This window comes from Coloeus monedula (assembly GCF_965178545.1).
Source record: "Coloeus monedula genome assembly, contig: HAP1_SCAFFOLD_105, whole genome shotgun sequence".
Taxonomy (NCBI): Eukaryota; Metazoa; Chordata; class Aves; order Passeriformes; family Corvidae; genus Coloeus; species Coloeus monedula.
The window spans coordinates 422,700-439,214 of record NW_028120798.1 but is presented as its reverse complement, the minus strand read 5'-3'; the positions used below and the strand labels follow the sequence as shown (position 1 = coordinate 439,214).

The 16,515-nt window shown below is 63.4% G+C and overlaps 1 protein-coding gene across 1 annotated transcript; it reads left to right on the top strand.

The window, feature by feature from the left end:
* Positions 1-11,039: 11,039 nt before the first annotated feature.
* Positions 11,040-16,246, top strand: LOC309585674 (maestro heat-like repeat-containing protein family member 7; the record flags this gene model as incomplete). Its single annotated transcript, XM_082303586.1, has 12 exons — positions 11,040-11,151; positions 11,470-11,534; positions 11,649-11,978; positions 12,162-12,310; positions 13,193-13,330; positions 13,605-13,719; positions 13,891-14,028; positions 14,269-14,445; positions 14,574-14,729; positions 14,889-14,990; positions 15,370-15,472; positions 16,125-16,246. 12 exons carry the CDS (start codon positions 11,040-11,042, stop codon positions 16,244-16,246), a joined length of 1,707 nt encoding a protein of 568 aa, XP_082159712.1.
* Positions 16,247-16,515: the final 269 nt, after the last annotated feature.

The following is a 16,515-nucleotide window of genomic DNA, read 5'->3' as shown; positions in this document are numbered from 1 at the left end:
TGGCTTGTCACGGGCTCACGGCTTCCTTTGGGAATGGCTCTGCTGCAGGATGGCATGCTGCAGAGAATGCAGGTAGATTTTGTGCTCCCTCCTGGCATGCAGGTGGACAAGCAAGACTGATCCAGCCCCCCCTCAGCCCGGCTGTGTCATTGGGGCGGGGCAACTTTGGCAGCAGCCCCAGCCCTGCTCCTGGTCCCGGCTGGGCACGCAGCTGCTGGGACACAGGTGTGTCCTGATGGCCGCCGTGTACTCGTTTGAGAAGGGAAGGACAGAGTGCATCAGTGAGTTTGGTGTGGCTTACATGCGGCAAGGAGAAGGTGCAGCCCAGAACTGGCTTTCACTTCTAGAACCTTTTGCTATTGCGGGAGCAGCTGGTGGACCTTTTCACCCGAGCTGCAAGAGTGAAAAGTGTGATGGCATGTCTATCTGAGAAGGAAGGTTCAGTGCCGCAGCGTGCTGTGCACAATTTCTATGCTGATAAGAGAAGGGGGTGATTTTGGAACGTGTTCCTTCCTGACACGTCTGTCTGTGGGAGCTTCAGGTGCTTGGACTCAGGGATCCCGAAAGTGTGCGAGAGTGACTGGGCTGCAAGAATCATGTTGCACAGGGAAGAGGGAAGGTCAGCAAATGTTTCCTGTCCTGGCACATGTCTCAGTCTGAACTGCAGCTGGAGATGCTTCACTTCTGCCAAGGACTCTGCCACCTGGAGAGAAGGATGCGCTCGATGGAGTTGAGAAAGAAAGTGCATATCACGAGCTTGTTTCCTCTAGTTCCTAGACAGCAAAGGGGCTATGAAATGCAGCAGTAGCTTTTTGTTCTAGGACTTTTTCTTTCTTTTTTTTTTTTATTCTTTCTTCTTACTTTGTTTCTTTTTTTCTTTTTCTTTCTTCTTTCTTTCTTTCTTTCTCTTTCTTTCTTTCTTTCTTTCTCTTTTCTTTCTTTCTTTTCTTTCTTTCTTTCTTTTCTTTCTTTCTTTCTTTCCCTTCCTTCCTTCCTTCCTTCCTTCCTTCCTTCCTTCCTTCCTTCCTTCCTTCCTTCCTTCCTTCCTTCCTTCCTTCCTTCCTTCCTTCCTTCCTTCCTTCCTTCCTTCCTTCCTTCCTTCCTTCCTTCCTTCCTTCCTTCCTTCCTTCCTTCCTTCCTTCCTTCCTTCCTTCCTTCCTTCCGAATTCCTTCCTTCCTTCCTTCCTTCCTTCCTTCCTTCCTTCCTTCCTTCCTTCCTTCCTTCCTTCCTTCCTTCCTTCCTTCCTTCCTTCCTTCCTTCCTTCCTTCCTTCCTTCCTTCCTTCCTTCCTTCCTTCCTTCCTTCCTTCCTTCCGAATTCCTTCCGAATTCCTTCCTTCCTTCCGAATTCCTTCCTTCCTTCCTTCCGAATTCCTTCCTTCCTTCCGAATTCCTTCCGAATTCCTTCCGAATTCCTTCCTTCCGAATTCCTTCCGAATTCCTTCCGAATTCCTTCCGAATTCCTTCCTTCCGAATTCCTTCCTTCCTTCTTTCCTTCTTTCCCTCCCCCCCTCCCTCACAGGCTGCTTCTCGCCACATTGAAGGGGTGCAAAGCAGCAGGATCCCCTCCCAGTTTGGGTCCTCTCACCCTCCCAAAATGTGGGGACTTCACCTCAGCCCCCCAAATTGCAGGGGGTTTACGGCACCTTCCCCAAATCCACTGCAACTTCCCAGAAGCCACTTAGAGGCCCCAGAATTGTCAAAAAGCAGCAGGAGCCTCCCCAAAAGCAGCTCCTGCTTTCCCTCCCTGAAATGCCCCACTCCAAGTGCCCAAACCACCCCATCCCTCCCAAACTTCAACCAACCCCCATCCCATCCCATCCCATCCCATCCCATCCCATCCCATCCCATCCCATCCCATCCCATCCCATCCCATCCCACCCCACCCCACCCCTCCTGGACACCAATTCCCCTTCTGTGCTTCCTGACTCCCCACAGCCGGGCCTTGGGGCTGACGGATCGAGCCATTTGGGGCTGCCATCGACACATTGAGGCTGGCATTGAGTTTATTGGAGGCTCCTGCTCAATCCCTCCATCCCAAATGGGAGCTTGGAACCTCTCCTCAGGCCTTGCTGTGCCCATGGGCTCACCTCAAGTCCCAAAATGAGAGCCAGGGCCCCACGGGCCATTCAGAACCTCTCAACATTGCCAGAAACAGCAGCATCCTTCCCAAAATGGGCTCCCCGGCTCCCTGACAATAGGTCCCCCTTCCAAGGAACAGAGCCCCCCTCTCACAACCCCTCCCTAAGCATTGGGGGACCCCAAAACTGCCTCAGGACCGGGACATACCCTGAGATCCCTTCAGGAATGTGGGATACCCCAGAACCCACTGAGGAACGGGGTCCCCCCGGCCTCATCATGCGCAGCCTTCAGCTGTCTCAGGCAGAGCCCATCCCGCCCTCAGCAGCCCCAGCCCAGCCCAGCCCAGCCCTCCTGGGCAGGAAGCCCCAATGGCCGAGCCGGCCTGGGACACTTGCAGGGATGCGGGGGCAGCCGCAGCTTCTGGGGCCAGCCTGGGCCAGGCCCTGAGCGCCCTGCCAGGGAACCATTGCTGCCCCACATCCCATCTCAGCCTGCCCTCGGGCAGCGGGAAGCCGTTCCCTGGGGCCCGGCCCCGCAGGCCCTTGGCAAGAGTCTCTCTCAGCCAGCAATTGCTGCTCCTCCCTGCTGCGGGGCCCAAGCTGCAAGTTGATTTTCTGCCGCTGGCCCCGGCCCAGCCCCGAGCCAGGGCCAGGACCTTGCCCTGGAGCTCTGCGGGCGCTGTGGAAAGCTGAGAGGCAGCTCTGGCTTCTCCACTTTTCATGTGCTAAAGCTGCCTGGCAGAAGAAATGGAGGGACAGCTGTGGTGGCACAATCCCTCCCGGCCCAGGGCACAGCGCTGGGAAGGTCTTTCCGTGCCGAGGCTTTGCTGCGGCCAAGGAAAGCTCCTGGCTCAGGGTCACCTTTCCTGCTGGGCCAGAGCCCCCGAGTGGCCCAGCAGCAGCAGAGAATTCCAGCACAGCCCCGGCACGGGCAGGGCGGCCCTGGGCGGGCTGCGGGAGCCGGCAGTGCCTGAGCTCAGAGCAGCTGAGCCCGGGGGCTCTTGGCCAAGGCCGAGGCCCAGCGAGCATTTCTCAGCTCACAGGGTGGCCTGGAAAGGTGCTGGGGGGGATCATTCACCCCCCAGGGCGGTCCCAGTGGCTCCCAGGATTTCCATGTCCGTGCTCCCAGCGCTGCTCCCAGCCCTGATCCGTGGGGATGGCAATGTCCCGCTCCCTTCCCGGGGCAGGCTCACACCTGAGCCAGGTGTGCAGGGCAGGACCTTGCCCTGAGCCCAAGCCCTGTCCCCCCTGCAGGATCTGCTTCCCATCGGCCTCTTCCTCCTGCGGCCCCAAGCCCAGCTCGGTGCTGAACGAAGGGTGCTGGGCCGGGGTCATCCCCCGGCGGGGGCTGCGCACCCCCTCTGCCCCCTCCCCAAATTCCCTCCCGGGGCAGCAGGGGCTGCCTCAGGAGCCCTGTGGGCAGGGAAACGGGGGTGACACCGGGATGGGGGGGTCACACACACTCTGGGGGGACACACACGGCCCCTGGGGACGCTCCCCCACCTTCTCCCGCAGCACCAGGAAGATGAACCCCAACATGAAGCCCCCGACCCATGGCAGCATCTTGGGGGTGGGGTCGGGTGGCAGCTTTGGGGGTCTGGGGGAGAGAGCACAACTGCCCTAAAACCCCCTCCCAGCTCCACAGCCACTCCCAGACCCCTCAAACCACCCCACAGCTCCTGGCCAGGAATCCTCCCCCAACCACTCCCTGCATCATAAATGACCCCAAGAACCACAAAATTCTCTCCAAGACACACAGCCCAGCCAAGATCACCAAAACTCTCTCAGAGACCACCCCAAAAGGCCCCTCCAAGCACCACCAATGCCCTCAAGAGACACAAAAGCCCCTCCCAGTCCCCCAAGGAGCCCCCAGACCCCCTTCCACCCCCCATGGCACTGACCAGGACAGGCTGGGGGACAGGAACATCCACAGCCCAGAGCAGCTCAGGCACTTCAGCAGTGATTTGGGCACTTGGGAGGTCACACCCCAAAGGGGGAGACCCAGGGCAGGGACTGGGACAGACAACTGGAATTCCTGGAGAACAGATGGGCTCAGGTGAACACGTTCTGCCAGCACAACTACGAGATTGTGGCCCCAATCTGCCTGGCTTCACAGCCCCACAACACTCAGATCCTCCCGAATATTCCCCTGAACAGCAAAGTCACCCCCAAATTCCGGTAAAATGGTGCCGCTTTAGATCTCTTTGTTTAATTTCTTTATTTTTACCCCAATTTTGGTTGTTTCAGTAGGATTAACACAGAAGTTACTTAGGCTGCAGAAGATCTCCAAGATCATCCAGGGTTGCTTGATACCACCAGTAGAAACAATTGGACAGAGCAGATGAAAATTTTAGGGTGTAAAGGTAAAAAAATCAGCTCATCCCAATGGATCTCCAATGTTGATCTGAGTCCCGATGGATGTTCCTGCCCCTGTGTTCACCCAGGTGCCAATGGGGATCCAGGAGAACGTGGAGAGCACCAGCCAGGGCTCTTCCCAACACGGATCACAGGGAATGTGGGTCACCAGGGCTCTGCCAAACGTGGCTCCTCTGATGGGAGATGGAGTTGGAGCAGAGGACAAAGCTCTTGCCACAGTCGGGGCACTCGCAGGGCTTCCCTTAGTGGTACCTCCGTTGATGTCTGGTCAAGTGAGAGCTCTGTCTGAAGCTCTCCCCACACTGGGGACACTCGTAGGGCCTCTCCCCGGTGTGGATGCGCTGGTGGGTGACGAGGTGGGAGTTTCGGTTGAAGCCCTTCCTGCAGTCGGGGCAGCGGAAGGGCCTCTCATCCGTGTGAATCCGCTGGTGCCGGAGGAGACTGGAGCTGGTCTGAAACCTCTTCCCACACTGGGGACACTCGTAGGGCCTCTCCCCGGTGTGGATGCGCTGGTGCTTGATGAGATCAGAGTTGTACCTAAAGCCCTTCCTGCAGTCGGGGCAGCGGAAGGGCCTCGCATCCGTGTGAACCCGCTGGTGCCAGAGGAGACTGGAGCTGGTGTGAAACCTCTTCCCACACTCCCCACACTCGTAGGGCCTCTCCCCTGTGTGGATGCGCTGGTGGATGATCAGGTGGGAGCTGTACCTGAAGCTCTTCCCACATTCCCCACACTTGTGGGGCTTCTCCCCATTGTGAAGCTGCTCATGAACCACCAGCTCTGACCTCTGGCTGCATCTCCGGCCGCCTTCCCGGCACAGGGTGGGTCCTTCCTCCTCAGAGCACCCTGGGCTGCGTTTGCAGCCCCTCCTCCTGTAGGATCTCCGGGGCTTTTCCTCCCCGTTGGATTCCTGCACCGTGGAGCCGCTCAAAACGGCCTCTTCCACCAGGTTCTGCTGCGGGCATTTGTCCTCCCTGGGCTCCGTGCTCAGCTCCTTGTCTGGGGAGGAAGGACAAGGAGAGGATGGGATTTGCCTCCGTGCCACAGGGAAGGGCAAGGAGATCCCCCCAGTCCGTCCCCGGCAGGACGGTGTCGTCAGCGGGGTTGTCCTGCAGCCGGGGGCGATGCTGGGCTGGGAGATGGAGCAGGAGAGAGGGGAAAGGGGCACTGACTTCCTCCTCACCTGCCTGGGGCTCCCGGGGCATCTTCCTCTTCCTCACAGCCTCCTCCTCCATCTGGCCAAGGGCTGGGAATGGGAAATCCGGGTTTGGGGAGAAACAAGGGATGAGTGTGTTGGGTTGGGGCTTCCTACTGCTCAAGTCCATCTCTAGATGTCACCGGTGTCCATAAAAACCAACAAGAAATTGACAGTGACTCCAAAAGAATCCTCCAGGAGTCCCCCCTTTCCAGTCTCCTCACTTTGGGGTTCTGGGGGTCCCCCTTGTCAGGGCTGCTGGGAGTCCCGTGGGTCTTGGGGATCCCCCTCTCCGGGGTCCTGCTTAGGGATGCTGGGGGTTTCAGGGGTCCCACAGGTCCCTTTTTTCCTGATTCTGCTTTGGCTCCCAGAGGTCCCAGGGTCCCCTCTTCAGCCTCCCTCCACTCCAGGCACTTGGGGCTCCCCTCTCTCCTCACCCCCCCTTTCAGGGATGAGGGGTCCCAGCCCCACCTCATCTCCAGGCCCCCCCACCCCTCCAGGCTCTTGGGGGTCCCCCAGCTCTGCTATCGTCCCTCTCTGCTCTCCTCACTCCAGGGGTCCCGTGTTCCAGCCCCCAGCTCTCCTGGGGATCCCCAAAGCCAACGTCCAACCCTGCAAGTACCGGGTGATCCTCACATGGACCCCCAAGGGGCAATTATGGCTCAGCTTTGGAGTCCTGCAAGACCCACATATCCCCTCTGGCCCAAAAAATCCCTCCCAGGGACATGCAAGGACATCTGGGGCTCAATTCCAGAATCTGCAAGCTCCAAACACCCCTCCAAAAAAACTCCTCTGGTGACCCCCCGATAGATTTGGGGTGAGCTCCCCCTCCCCGCTCACCTGCAGGATGGGGGGAAAGATGCTACCGGGGCTGGGGGTGCTGCGGACACAGTGGGCGGGCAGGGGAACCTCGTGGTTCTCCTGCTCCTCCTCCTCCTCTCTCCCTCCTCTCCCTCCCGCTCCTCCTCCACTCCCACCCTGCCCCCCCTTTCCCACCCCCTCTGCCCCACGGCTGCCCCAGCACCGGCTGCTGTGTGGGGGGAGCCCCGATCAGCCCCAGGCATGGACAGGGGGGTTGGGGACCCCCCCAGTGCGGATCCCTCCCTTCCCCAGAGCCCCAGGGAATCGCTCCAGGCCTCAGGTGCTGGGGGACAGGGCTGGACCCCCATGGAACCGCTCTTCTTCTGCCCCAACTCCACCTTTCCCTCCCCTCTCCTCCCCTTTCTCAGCGTTCCCCCAATCCACAGCCCCATTCCAGCTCAATTTGGGTGTCCCAGCCCCATCCCGCTTTGTTTGGGGGTCCCAGCCCCCTATCGCCCCCCCCCCCACCTTCTGCACCTTCCCCATCCCCAATCCCCACCGCCCCTCCCCCGGCCTTGGTTTTGGGGGTTCCAGGCCCCTCCTGCTCACTTTGGGGGTTCCATTCCCCATTTCGCTCAATTTGGGGTCCCAGACCCGCCCCCCTTCTCACCGCTCACCCCGCGGCCGGGGGGGCTCCCAGCACCACCAGTGCCACCAGTGCGGCCCCAGCTGCCCCCACACGCCCCATGCCCAGCGCCGGGCGCTGCCCACAGCCCCAAAGCAGCCGCGCTGTGCCCTGGGGGGTCCCCAGAGCGGCCCCGCCCCGCACGGCACTGGGAGCACCAGTCCGGACCAGTGCGGAGCGCGGGCGGGCGGCATCAGCCGTGCCCGGGCAGGGCCGGGCCCCGCGGGGCTCCCGCCCGCACTCGGCCCCCGCCGGGACAGCGCGGGGGGGCCCGGCCTGGCCGCCCCCACCTCCCCCTCCCCAAATTCCGCTCCGGGGGGCGCTGGCGGCGGGGGGGGCTCAGCTGGGGCCAGAGCTGCCGGAGCCACGTGTCCCCCGCTGCCGGCACCGCCCCCTCAGGATTAGGGGTGCCCCAAAACTCCCTCCGAGCTGCCGGATACCCCGCACGCCCCTCAGGAGTGGGGTCCCCCCGGCCTCATCATCCCCAACTTTCGGCTGCCTCAGCCCAGGCCCCATCCCGCCCATCCCCCTCCGCCACACTTCATCCCACCCCCCAATCCACATCCCACCCTTCCCGGGCCCCATCCCGCCCCATCCCATTTCTCCCGGCAGCCGCCACCGGGACCCCAAAAACCCCGCGTGCCGGGGGATCCCCAATATCCCGCAAGGGGCATTTGCGACTCACATCTGGAGCCCTGCAAGGTCCAAACATCCGTCTCCCCCCCCCCCCGCCCCACCAAACCCCCTTCCCCCAGGAACCAACAAAGATATTTGGGGCTCGGTGCTGGAGTCCTCCAAGCTCCAAAAATCCCCTCTCCCAAAACAACCCCAGGCACCGCCCGAGATATTTGGGGCGAGCCCCTCCCCGGTCACCTGCGGGATGGGGGGACCGCTGCCCCCAGAGCCGAGAGCTGCGGACAGAGAGCGATGGATGCACGTGGAGGCTCCTCTTGGAGGCTCCTCTTCCTGCATCCTCTGTCCCGCCTCCTCTGTCCCGCCTCCTCTGTCCCGCCTCTTCCTCCCGCCCCTCCCCCTTTATCCCTCCTCTTCCTCCCGCTCCTGCTCCTCCATCCGTCCTCCGTCCAGCAGCTCCGCTGCCGCCCCAAACCTCGGGCTGGACCGTGGGGTCTGGGACACAGCCCCGTGCTGGGGGGCAGAGCCGCTGCTGGGGCCATCGCTGTGTCCAGGGCATCCTTTGTGCCCCTCGGGCAGCTCCAGGCTCCCGAGGGCTCCCCGAGGGTTTCTGTGGCTGTCCCTGCTCCCCAAATCTGTCGCGTTTAATGCCCAAACGCGGCAGCCCCGTGCCCTGTGGCAGCAGCCGCTGCCAGGACACAGCCCCGGGAGCTGCGCTAAAGCCCGGCCGTGCCCAGGAGGGACTGAGGGGAGGGGACTTCATAAGGTTCCCCCCTCTGCGCCCCTGGCTGCGCACGGAAAGGTTCTTTGGTGCATGGGAGCGATTTTCCGGGATTTCTGGGCTCTGCGGGGCCGAGGCGGCGGCAGCGGGAGCCGCGGGGCCCGGCCCGTGGGGGCGGCCGGGCTGGAAAAGTGCGCGGGGCCCCAGCGCGGTGCCCGAGGGCTGAGCGGAGCTGACGGGAACAAGCCCCGGAACCCCCCGGTGCCCGAGGGCTGAGCGGAGCTGACGGGAACAAGCCCCGGAGCCCCCCGGTGCCCGAGGGCTGAGCGGAGCTGACGGGAACAAGCCCCGGAGCCCCCCGGTGCCCGAGGGCTGAGCGGAGCTGACGGGAACAAGCCCCGGAACCCCCCGGTGCCCGAGGGCTGAGCGGAGCTGACGGGAACAAGCCCCGGAGCCCCCCGGTGCCCGAGGGCTGAGCGGAGCTGACGGGAACAAGCCCCGGAACCCCCCGGTGCCCGAGGGCTGAGCGGAGCTGACGGGAACAAGCCCCGGAACCCCCCGGTGCCCGAGGGCTGAGCGGAGCTGACGGGAACACCCCGCTCGTCTCCGCCGCTCGAAGCCGCTTCCCCGGCTCCGGCTGCCGCCGCCGCCCGGCCCCGGCGCGGTCCCGCGGGGTCGCCGCTCTTCGCGCAGCTGGAGGGGCTCGATCCGAGCCGCGCCCCGCCCGTCCCTCGCTGCGGCTCTTGCGGTGACACGGAGCGGCCGAGACCCCGCGCTGCTGCCCCGACGCTCCCTCGCTGCAGCTCTTTCAGTCGCTGCGCAGCCGCCACTCCCCGTGCGCTTCTTCTAGAATTTATTATTCCATTCTCCTTCTTTTATTCCATTCGCACCTCCCATCCCACGCCCTCCGCTGCGGCTCTTTCAGCGCCGGGCTCCTCGCCGGTGTCTCGGTGCAGCTCCTTCAGTGCCACGGGCCGGCGGAGACGCCCCTCGCTGCGGCTCCTTCAGGGGCCCGGGGCGGCTCCAAAGGGCCCCGCCCGCCACCGCTCCCCGAGGCCTCCCCGCTGCTGCCGGGGATCGGACACCGCAGGCGGCCCCGGCCCCTGGATTTGGGACGGAGCGAATCAGAACTGGAGAGTGAGGAGTAAAATAAACCCTGGTACAGAACCTTCCCCCGACCTCTTTCTCCTTACCGGAGTTCACTTTATCCCCGGCTCCTCCCTGCTGTGCCCAGCGGGGCAGGGAGAAGGGATGGGAGTCGCGGTCAGTTCGTGCCGCTGCTTCCCCCTCGGGGACAGGAATCCTTCCGTGCTCCGGCGCGGGGTCCCTCCCATGGGGTCAGTCCCTGCCCTGGCCAGCGGGGGGTCCCTCCCATGGGGTCAGTCCCTGCCCTGGCCAGCGCGGGGTCCCTCCCCAGCCGTGCGGTCACTCCCCGGCCCGGCCCTGAGGCGCGGGGCAGTCGCGGGGCAGCCGCGCTCCGGCCCCGTCAGCGGCACCGCCGCTTCGTGCCGGGCAGGAGCGGCAGAAGGAGCCGGGCGGCGGCGGGGGCTGAATCCCGGCAGCAGCGAGGAGGAAGAAGAGGAAGAAGAGGAAGGGGCCGTGCCAGCTTCTGTGGAAGACGCCGAGCCCTTCCCGTGGTGGCTGCGGCGGCAGCCGTGGGGGCTCCTGGTGCTGCCCCGAGCCCGCAGAGCAGGGGAGCGTTTGCTTATGGCTGGAGCCGATGCTAAAGTTCCTGTTGGGCTGCCTTAGACACTTGGGGCAAGGCATTCCTTCCAACCTGGGCCACTTGGGGTGGGCTGGGTGCGGCCCCAGGGCAGGTGGCAGCGTGTGCAAGGGCCCTTTGTGACACGGTGCAGCACGGTCACCGTGGGATGGAACGGGACAGGGTGTCCCGGGGCCCTTTGTGACACGGTGCAGCACGGTCACCGTGGGATGGAACGGGACAGGGTGTCCCGGGGCCCTTTGTGACACGGTGCAGCATGGTCACCGTGGGATGGAACGGGACAGGGTGTCCCGGGGCCCTTTGTGACACGTGCTGACATAGGGGCTGGCGGCGACACGGCCACGCCACAGTGCTCGGAGCACGCGACGGGACAGGACGGGACAGAGCGGTGCCGTGAGGAGCCCCCGCACAGCGCACTCGATCCTCGCTGACCCGGAGCTTTTCCGAGGCGTTATTCCTGCAGGTGACCTCGAGGCCAGACCACAGGACTTGGTGACCTGTGGCCTTCTTGAGGCTTCTCTTTTGCAGGTGCCCTCGAGGGCAGACCATGGGACTTGGTGCCCTGGAGCTTTTCTGAGGCATCTGCCATCCCTGTGGCCGGTGCCCTCAAGGCCAGACCGTTGGCTTTGCTGACCACAATCCTTGACGAGGAGTCTCCTGTCCTTGTGGCAGGAGCCCTCTGAGACCAGGCTGCAGGACTTGCTGTCCTGTAGCCTTCCTGAGGCTTCTCTGCTGCTGGTGCCTTCAAGGCACAAGTGCAGGACTTGTTCACTCAGAGCTTTCCCAAGGAATCTCTCTTGAAGGTGCCCTCGAGGCCAGACTGTGGCATGGCGGGCAGATTCCGTCGCCTGTTCAAGGTGTTCAGGGGGAAAAAAGGCCCTGGAGCTGCCCCAGCACAACAGCCCGAAGAGCTGGAGCAGTTCCAGCCACGGCAGGACGGTGAGTGACAGAGCTGGGCCACAGGGCTGATGGTGGCAGCCAGCTTGGCGCCATCCCATCCCATCCCATCCCATCCCATCCCATCCCATCCCACCCCACCCCGTCCCGTCCCGTCCCGTCCCGTCCCATCCCGTCGCGTCCCTGGAGAACAGGCCCATGGATAGGATGGAAGAGGGGCCGGGCCAGACCCTCTGCAGCAGCCGTGCTCCATCCCCTGGGCATCCCGGGGCTATCCCTGCCTGGGGAGCGCAGGGCTGGGCTGCGTTCTCCGGCCTCTCCTGCAGCCCCTCAGCTCTGGCTGCGCTCGCTCTTTGCCAGATGCAGCCCCGGACCGGACACAAGAGCAGGACCGTGCCCACGGCCGCTTCCGGAGAACAGTGCAGGTACCTGCAGCCATCCCCACCTGGGCTGGGCCTGCTGTCGCTGCTCAGCCGAGCACCGTGCCTGGAGCACCCCTTGGAACATCCCTCCCTTCCCTGTCCTTTGTTCTCCTGCAGATGTTCCGGAAGTTCATCCACATTCGGCGTGGAAAGACCAGCACCACAGCAACTGAGGGCACAGCTGAGCCTGACTCTGGGCTGACCGAGCTCCAGGCAGAGCCTGATGTCAGCACAGATATCACTGCACCCTCAGAAGACTCTGACAGTCCAATGAATGATCACACGGTGAAGACTGACGTGGCAGTGACTGAGGACATGGCCATCACAAACACCGACACCGGAGAGACTCAGGGCATCCCAAATACTGACACTACGCCCATTCCCACTGGGATTCATGCTCCTGAACTGGGTTATTTCAAGGAGAGTGCTGATTCTTCTCAGCAGCAGGTAAGCAGCCTGGGGTCAGGGCTGGAGACTCCAAGGATCGTGTGCCCCCTCAAGCCACGGCTGCTGGGCCCCCTCAGCCTTTGAGACCAGAACAGTGAGTCGAGAAGGGAAGCATTTCTTGGGGGCAGCTGGGGAAGTTGCTCCCTTGGACAGTGCTCCAAGTCTTCCCCATGCCTCCTCCAGGTGCCAGCCACGGTGAGGAACATTCACCAGAGTCTCGGGTCCCATGTCACTGTGGGTGCCAGGCTGGGCTTTAACCTTCTGAGGCTGGCTGAAGAGCACCCCGCTGATGTGGTGCTGACCCTCCTGCGCTGTGCCCCATCGTGCGACAGGTACGGGGCCCAGCTGCCTTGAGAGCTCGGGGCTCACCAGCCCTTAGGGCCCATCGCCCTGTGCCGCCTGTCCAATGGGGTCTGCCAGACAGGCGGAGAGCTGCAGGACCCTCGGGCCCCTCTGTTTCCTGAGCCTGCTGCCATGCTCCCTCCCTGCCCCTCAGGGCACCGGGGCTCTGTCACCTGGGCCCCCACGGCTGCACAGGGCATGGTACTGTGACTGAGACGCCCCTGACTCAGAGCTCCGATCCCACAGAGCTGCCACAATGATGTGGAGACTCCTAGGCTTGTCAGGCAGCACAACTGGAGAAGGTGCTGCCAACACTGCTCTGTGTGATGGAGGACTGGCCTCTGCACAGCATGTGCACCTCTGATGGGGACAACACACCTGTCCTCGCCCTGGCTGTGAGTTTCTGGAACTGGCCTTTGCTTGCCCCCAAGCTGCCGCTCCAGCAGCTCTCCATCCTCTCCCTGCCTCAAGCACTGGGTGAAACCTGGGCTAGGGGCAGGCTCAGGGGGCACCAGGCCCGGTGCTCCCCCTGCGTCTCCCCTCGGGCCCTGCCACATGGACAGCTCGGCACCGAGCGCTGTCTCGGGCTGCTTCTTTTGCAGGCAACTCTGGGGCTGTGGGTGATTGTCCAGGTGCCTCGGTGCCACGAGGCAGTGAACCTTTACTCCTCCCGCATCTTTGTGGCTCTGCTCTCCCATGTTGTCATCACCACACAGCAGATGCCAGAGGAAGTTGATCACTTCTGGAGAGCGTGCCGGGAGGAACACCGCCTTCCCAGCAACCCCAACAGGTCCCAGTCCTCCTGTCCTTCCCATGCCCTTGTGGCCAGCGCCAGTGCTCCCAGTGTGACCTGGGCTTTGCTCTGCACACAGGTTTGCAGTGCAGGCCATGAAGGCTCTGCTCTGTCGACTGCGCTGTGACAATGAGGTGGTGGCGATGGAGCGCAAGCGTGGCTGGGACACGCTGCTGTGTGCTGACACCCAGCACTATGCAGTGGGGCTGCTGGCCAGGTGAGACCCCCTTCTCCCCACTGCCCCCGGCACTTGTGCCCTGTGCCCGCGGTGCCCCACACAGTCCTTGTGGCCATGGGCCAGAGGGCCTGGTCAATGAGGGATGGCCAAGGACGCTGGAAAAGGCTGGAGAAGGGTGCTCAGGAGCAGCCACCTCCCAGAGCACCCACATCCCCTGCAGGGATGCTGGGGAAAGACCAGACCTCTGTGAGTCAGTCCTGGGAGATGTTTGCCCCCCCAGCTCACAGCCTTGATGCCTTTTTCCCTCTGCCAGAGAGATGTGCCGGATCTCCCTTCCCATGTGTGCTGGGATTGCACTCCGCCTGCTTGGGCTGCTGAGCAGGGAGGAGCCACGCTGGGATCTGCCCTTCCTGGCATTCCTTGTGGAGGTGAGCCTGACGGCCAGCGCTGCCTCGCTGAGCTGCCTCCCGCCTCTCTGCCCTCTCGTAGCTGCAGCTGCCTGGGACGTGCCCGCGCCCTGCGCTGCTGCCTGGGCCCAGCCCTGGGCGGTTCCGGGCTCCTGCCGGCCGGCTCCCCTGTCACTGCCCTGAGCCTTTCAGCTCCTCGAGTGCCTGGACTTGAGGGAATGCGGTGACAGTGTCCTGGAGATGATGTCCAGGTACCTGCTGAGCGAGTGCACGCAGAGATGTCGCCTGGCACTCAGAGGCCTCGTGGTGCTCAGCAAGGATCCCGCGATGGTGAGAAGGCGGCAGCGGCTGAAGCTGCGCTGGGGAAAGCAGTCACATGGGCTTGGCTGGGCTTCAGGAGCTGAGGCAGCTGCTCCCAGCTCTCCTGCCTCCCGGCTCAGCTGCCCCAGTGCTTCGGGACAGGCCTTTGGCCTCTGGGCCCTGTGGCAGCAGGGTGGGCTTGCAGGGCCAGGGTGGTGTAGGCAGTGCAGCCGTTCATGGCTTCACAGCACAGCCTTGTGTTCCACACAGGCCAGAAGAATGGGCAGCCTGTCCCAACGGCTTGTGGAGCTGCTGGGTGATGCAGATGGAGAGGTGGTCAGGATGTCCCTCTCTGTGTTCATGAATGTGCTGGAGAACAAAGACATCCTGGTATCCAGCACCACCGCCCCGAAACTGGCTGAGGCGCTCCTGCCACTCTTTGAAAATGTAAGGCTCTGTGCCCCCAGCCATAGGCTGGGGTGCTACCTGCAAAACTTCAAGCCTTATGGATTTTCAGGCCTTTTCCTTGGGGAACCTGGAGTAATTGGTCTTAGAGTCTTATCTTTTTCCACCAGGACAACAGCCATGTGCAGCTGTTCTCCATTCACCTCTTCGGCAAGGTGATGGAGTTGGTAGTGGAGGAGGGAAAAAAGCCCCTGGAGAGGATTGTGAGCCAGAGCCTGCTCCTGCTCTTCTTGCACTGCCATGAGGAGAACCGCCACGTGGCAGAGGTGAGGTTTTGTGTGATGCTGCTGCATCCCAAGGACGGGGCTCAGCTGCCTCCTGCCCTGGTACCTCCTGGGCTCCAGCATCCTCCTGGCCTTGGAACAGGGACACGAGTCCTGTGCCCTGGGCTGCGGTGCCATCTCTGTGCCTCTGCTGCTCTCCAGGCCTCGATGGAAACTCTTCTTTGTGCGGCCGGGTTCCTGAAGAGGAGGAATCTCAAGCAACTGCTGAAGAAGGAGCAGCTGTTGACGTTCGCCGAGTGCCTGGTAAAGCCTGACTGGAGAAGCCTGAGGCACAGCCTGGAGAAGCCCAGTGTGTGGGGCTGGCAGCTGTGCCCCTGCCCAGTGCTGCACCAGGGGCGCCAGCCTGCGCCCCACACGCTGCTCCCTTCCCCGGGCTCTGCTCCAGGCTCCTGTGGCCCCGAGCCGGGAGCCGATGGAGCCCCGGCCCCGCTGGGCTGTGGCGCGGGGCGGCACCGCGGCTCCCCGGGCAGCAGCCGGCCCTCGGCCCCCTCCAGAGCCCGGCGCCAGCGGCTGCTGGCCGGGCCTCGGGGCCGTGCGGGCAGGGGAGGCCAGGGCTGGGCGCAGAGAGCCCGGCCAAGGGGCTGAGCCCGCGCCAACCCTTCCCTCCTGGCGCTCTCTGCAGCTGGCAGAGGACAGGAGCCGAGCGGCCGAGCGCCTGCACCAGGCGCTACCGTTCGTGGAGAGCCCGCAGGAGTCGCTGCGAGAGGCGGCCGTCAGGTTCATCGGTGAGCCACGGGCCCGGGGCCCCTCCCCGCCCCTCCCCGCCCCTCCCCGCCCCGCCGCAGCTCGGCCCCAGCCCCGGCTGCTGCCCCGGCAGCGGGATCCGGGCCCGGGGCCGTGGAGCCCCGCCTGCCCTCGGGGCCGCTGCCGCCCTCTCGCAGCCGTGCCCTCGGGCGTCAGGATGCGGCGAGGGCCCGGGCTGAGCCCTGCCGGGGCAGGAGAGCGTGTGGCCACGGGGCTGGCAGCGCCGCTGCGAGGGAGCCGTGCCGCGGGGCCGTGACCGCCTCTGTGCTCCCAGGGACTGCCAGGGTGTTCTTGAGGGGGCACAAGGAAGAGCTCCAGGTCCTCAGTGAGGGTGAGTGAGGGCAGCGGGGGCTGGCGGGGGCGAGCTGCAATGCCTGGCTCGGGAGCCGCAATCCCTGCCCTGGCTGTGGGGGCTTTGCTCCAAGTGTGGACTCGGGGTGACGTGGGCAGAGCACAGAGAGGTTTCAGGGACACGGTGGGGAGCTTCATGGCCAGCACCTTCTGGCTGATCTCCTTGGCCCCTGCTGTCTTCTGGCCATGGCAGGAGCTGGGTGAGATGGCCCTGGCAGGAAGGTCTGCTTGGATTCCCGCAGATCCAGGCTCTGACCGTGGCTCTGTTCCTGTCTCTTCCAGCCCTTCAAGCCCTGAGGAGAGACGACAGCCCTTCCCAGACAAACATCGTAGTTCAGAAAATATTCAAGGAAAGAGCTGCTGAACTACGTTCATCTGCTAGCTCAGAACCAGAGTCCCTTTAAGCCCTCCAGATATCCTGGAAGATGAGACCATCTGGAGACTAGAATAGAGCAGCTGGAGCTCCAGGCACAGCTGATGCTGGTCACAGCTGAGCCTGTGGAAAGCTCCCATAGCTCCTGCCCTCTCCCTCCCTTTTGACAGCTCCATCCCTCCAGCCCTCAGACCCTGCCCATCCCCTTTTTTCCTCCCAGCTCATCCCTTCGCTTCGCCTCCTATTAACAAACAGTTTGGCTTCTTCACTTGACCTGCATCTCTGTGGTGCTGAAGCGGC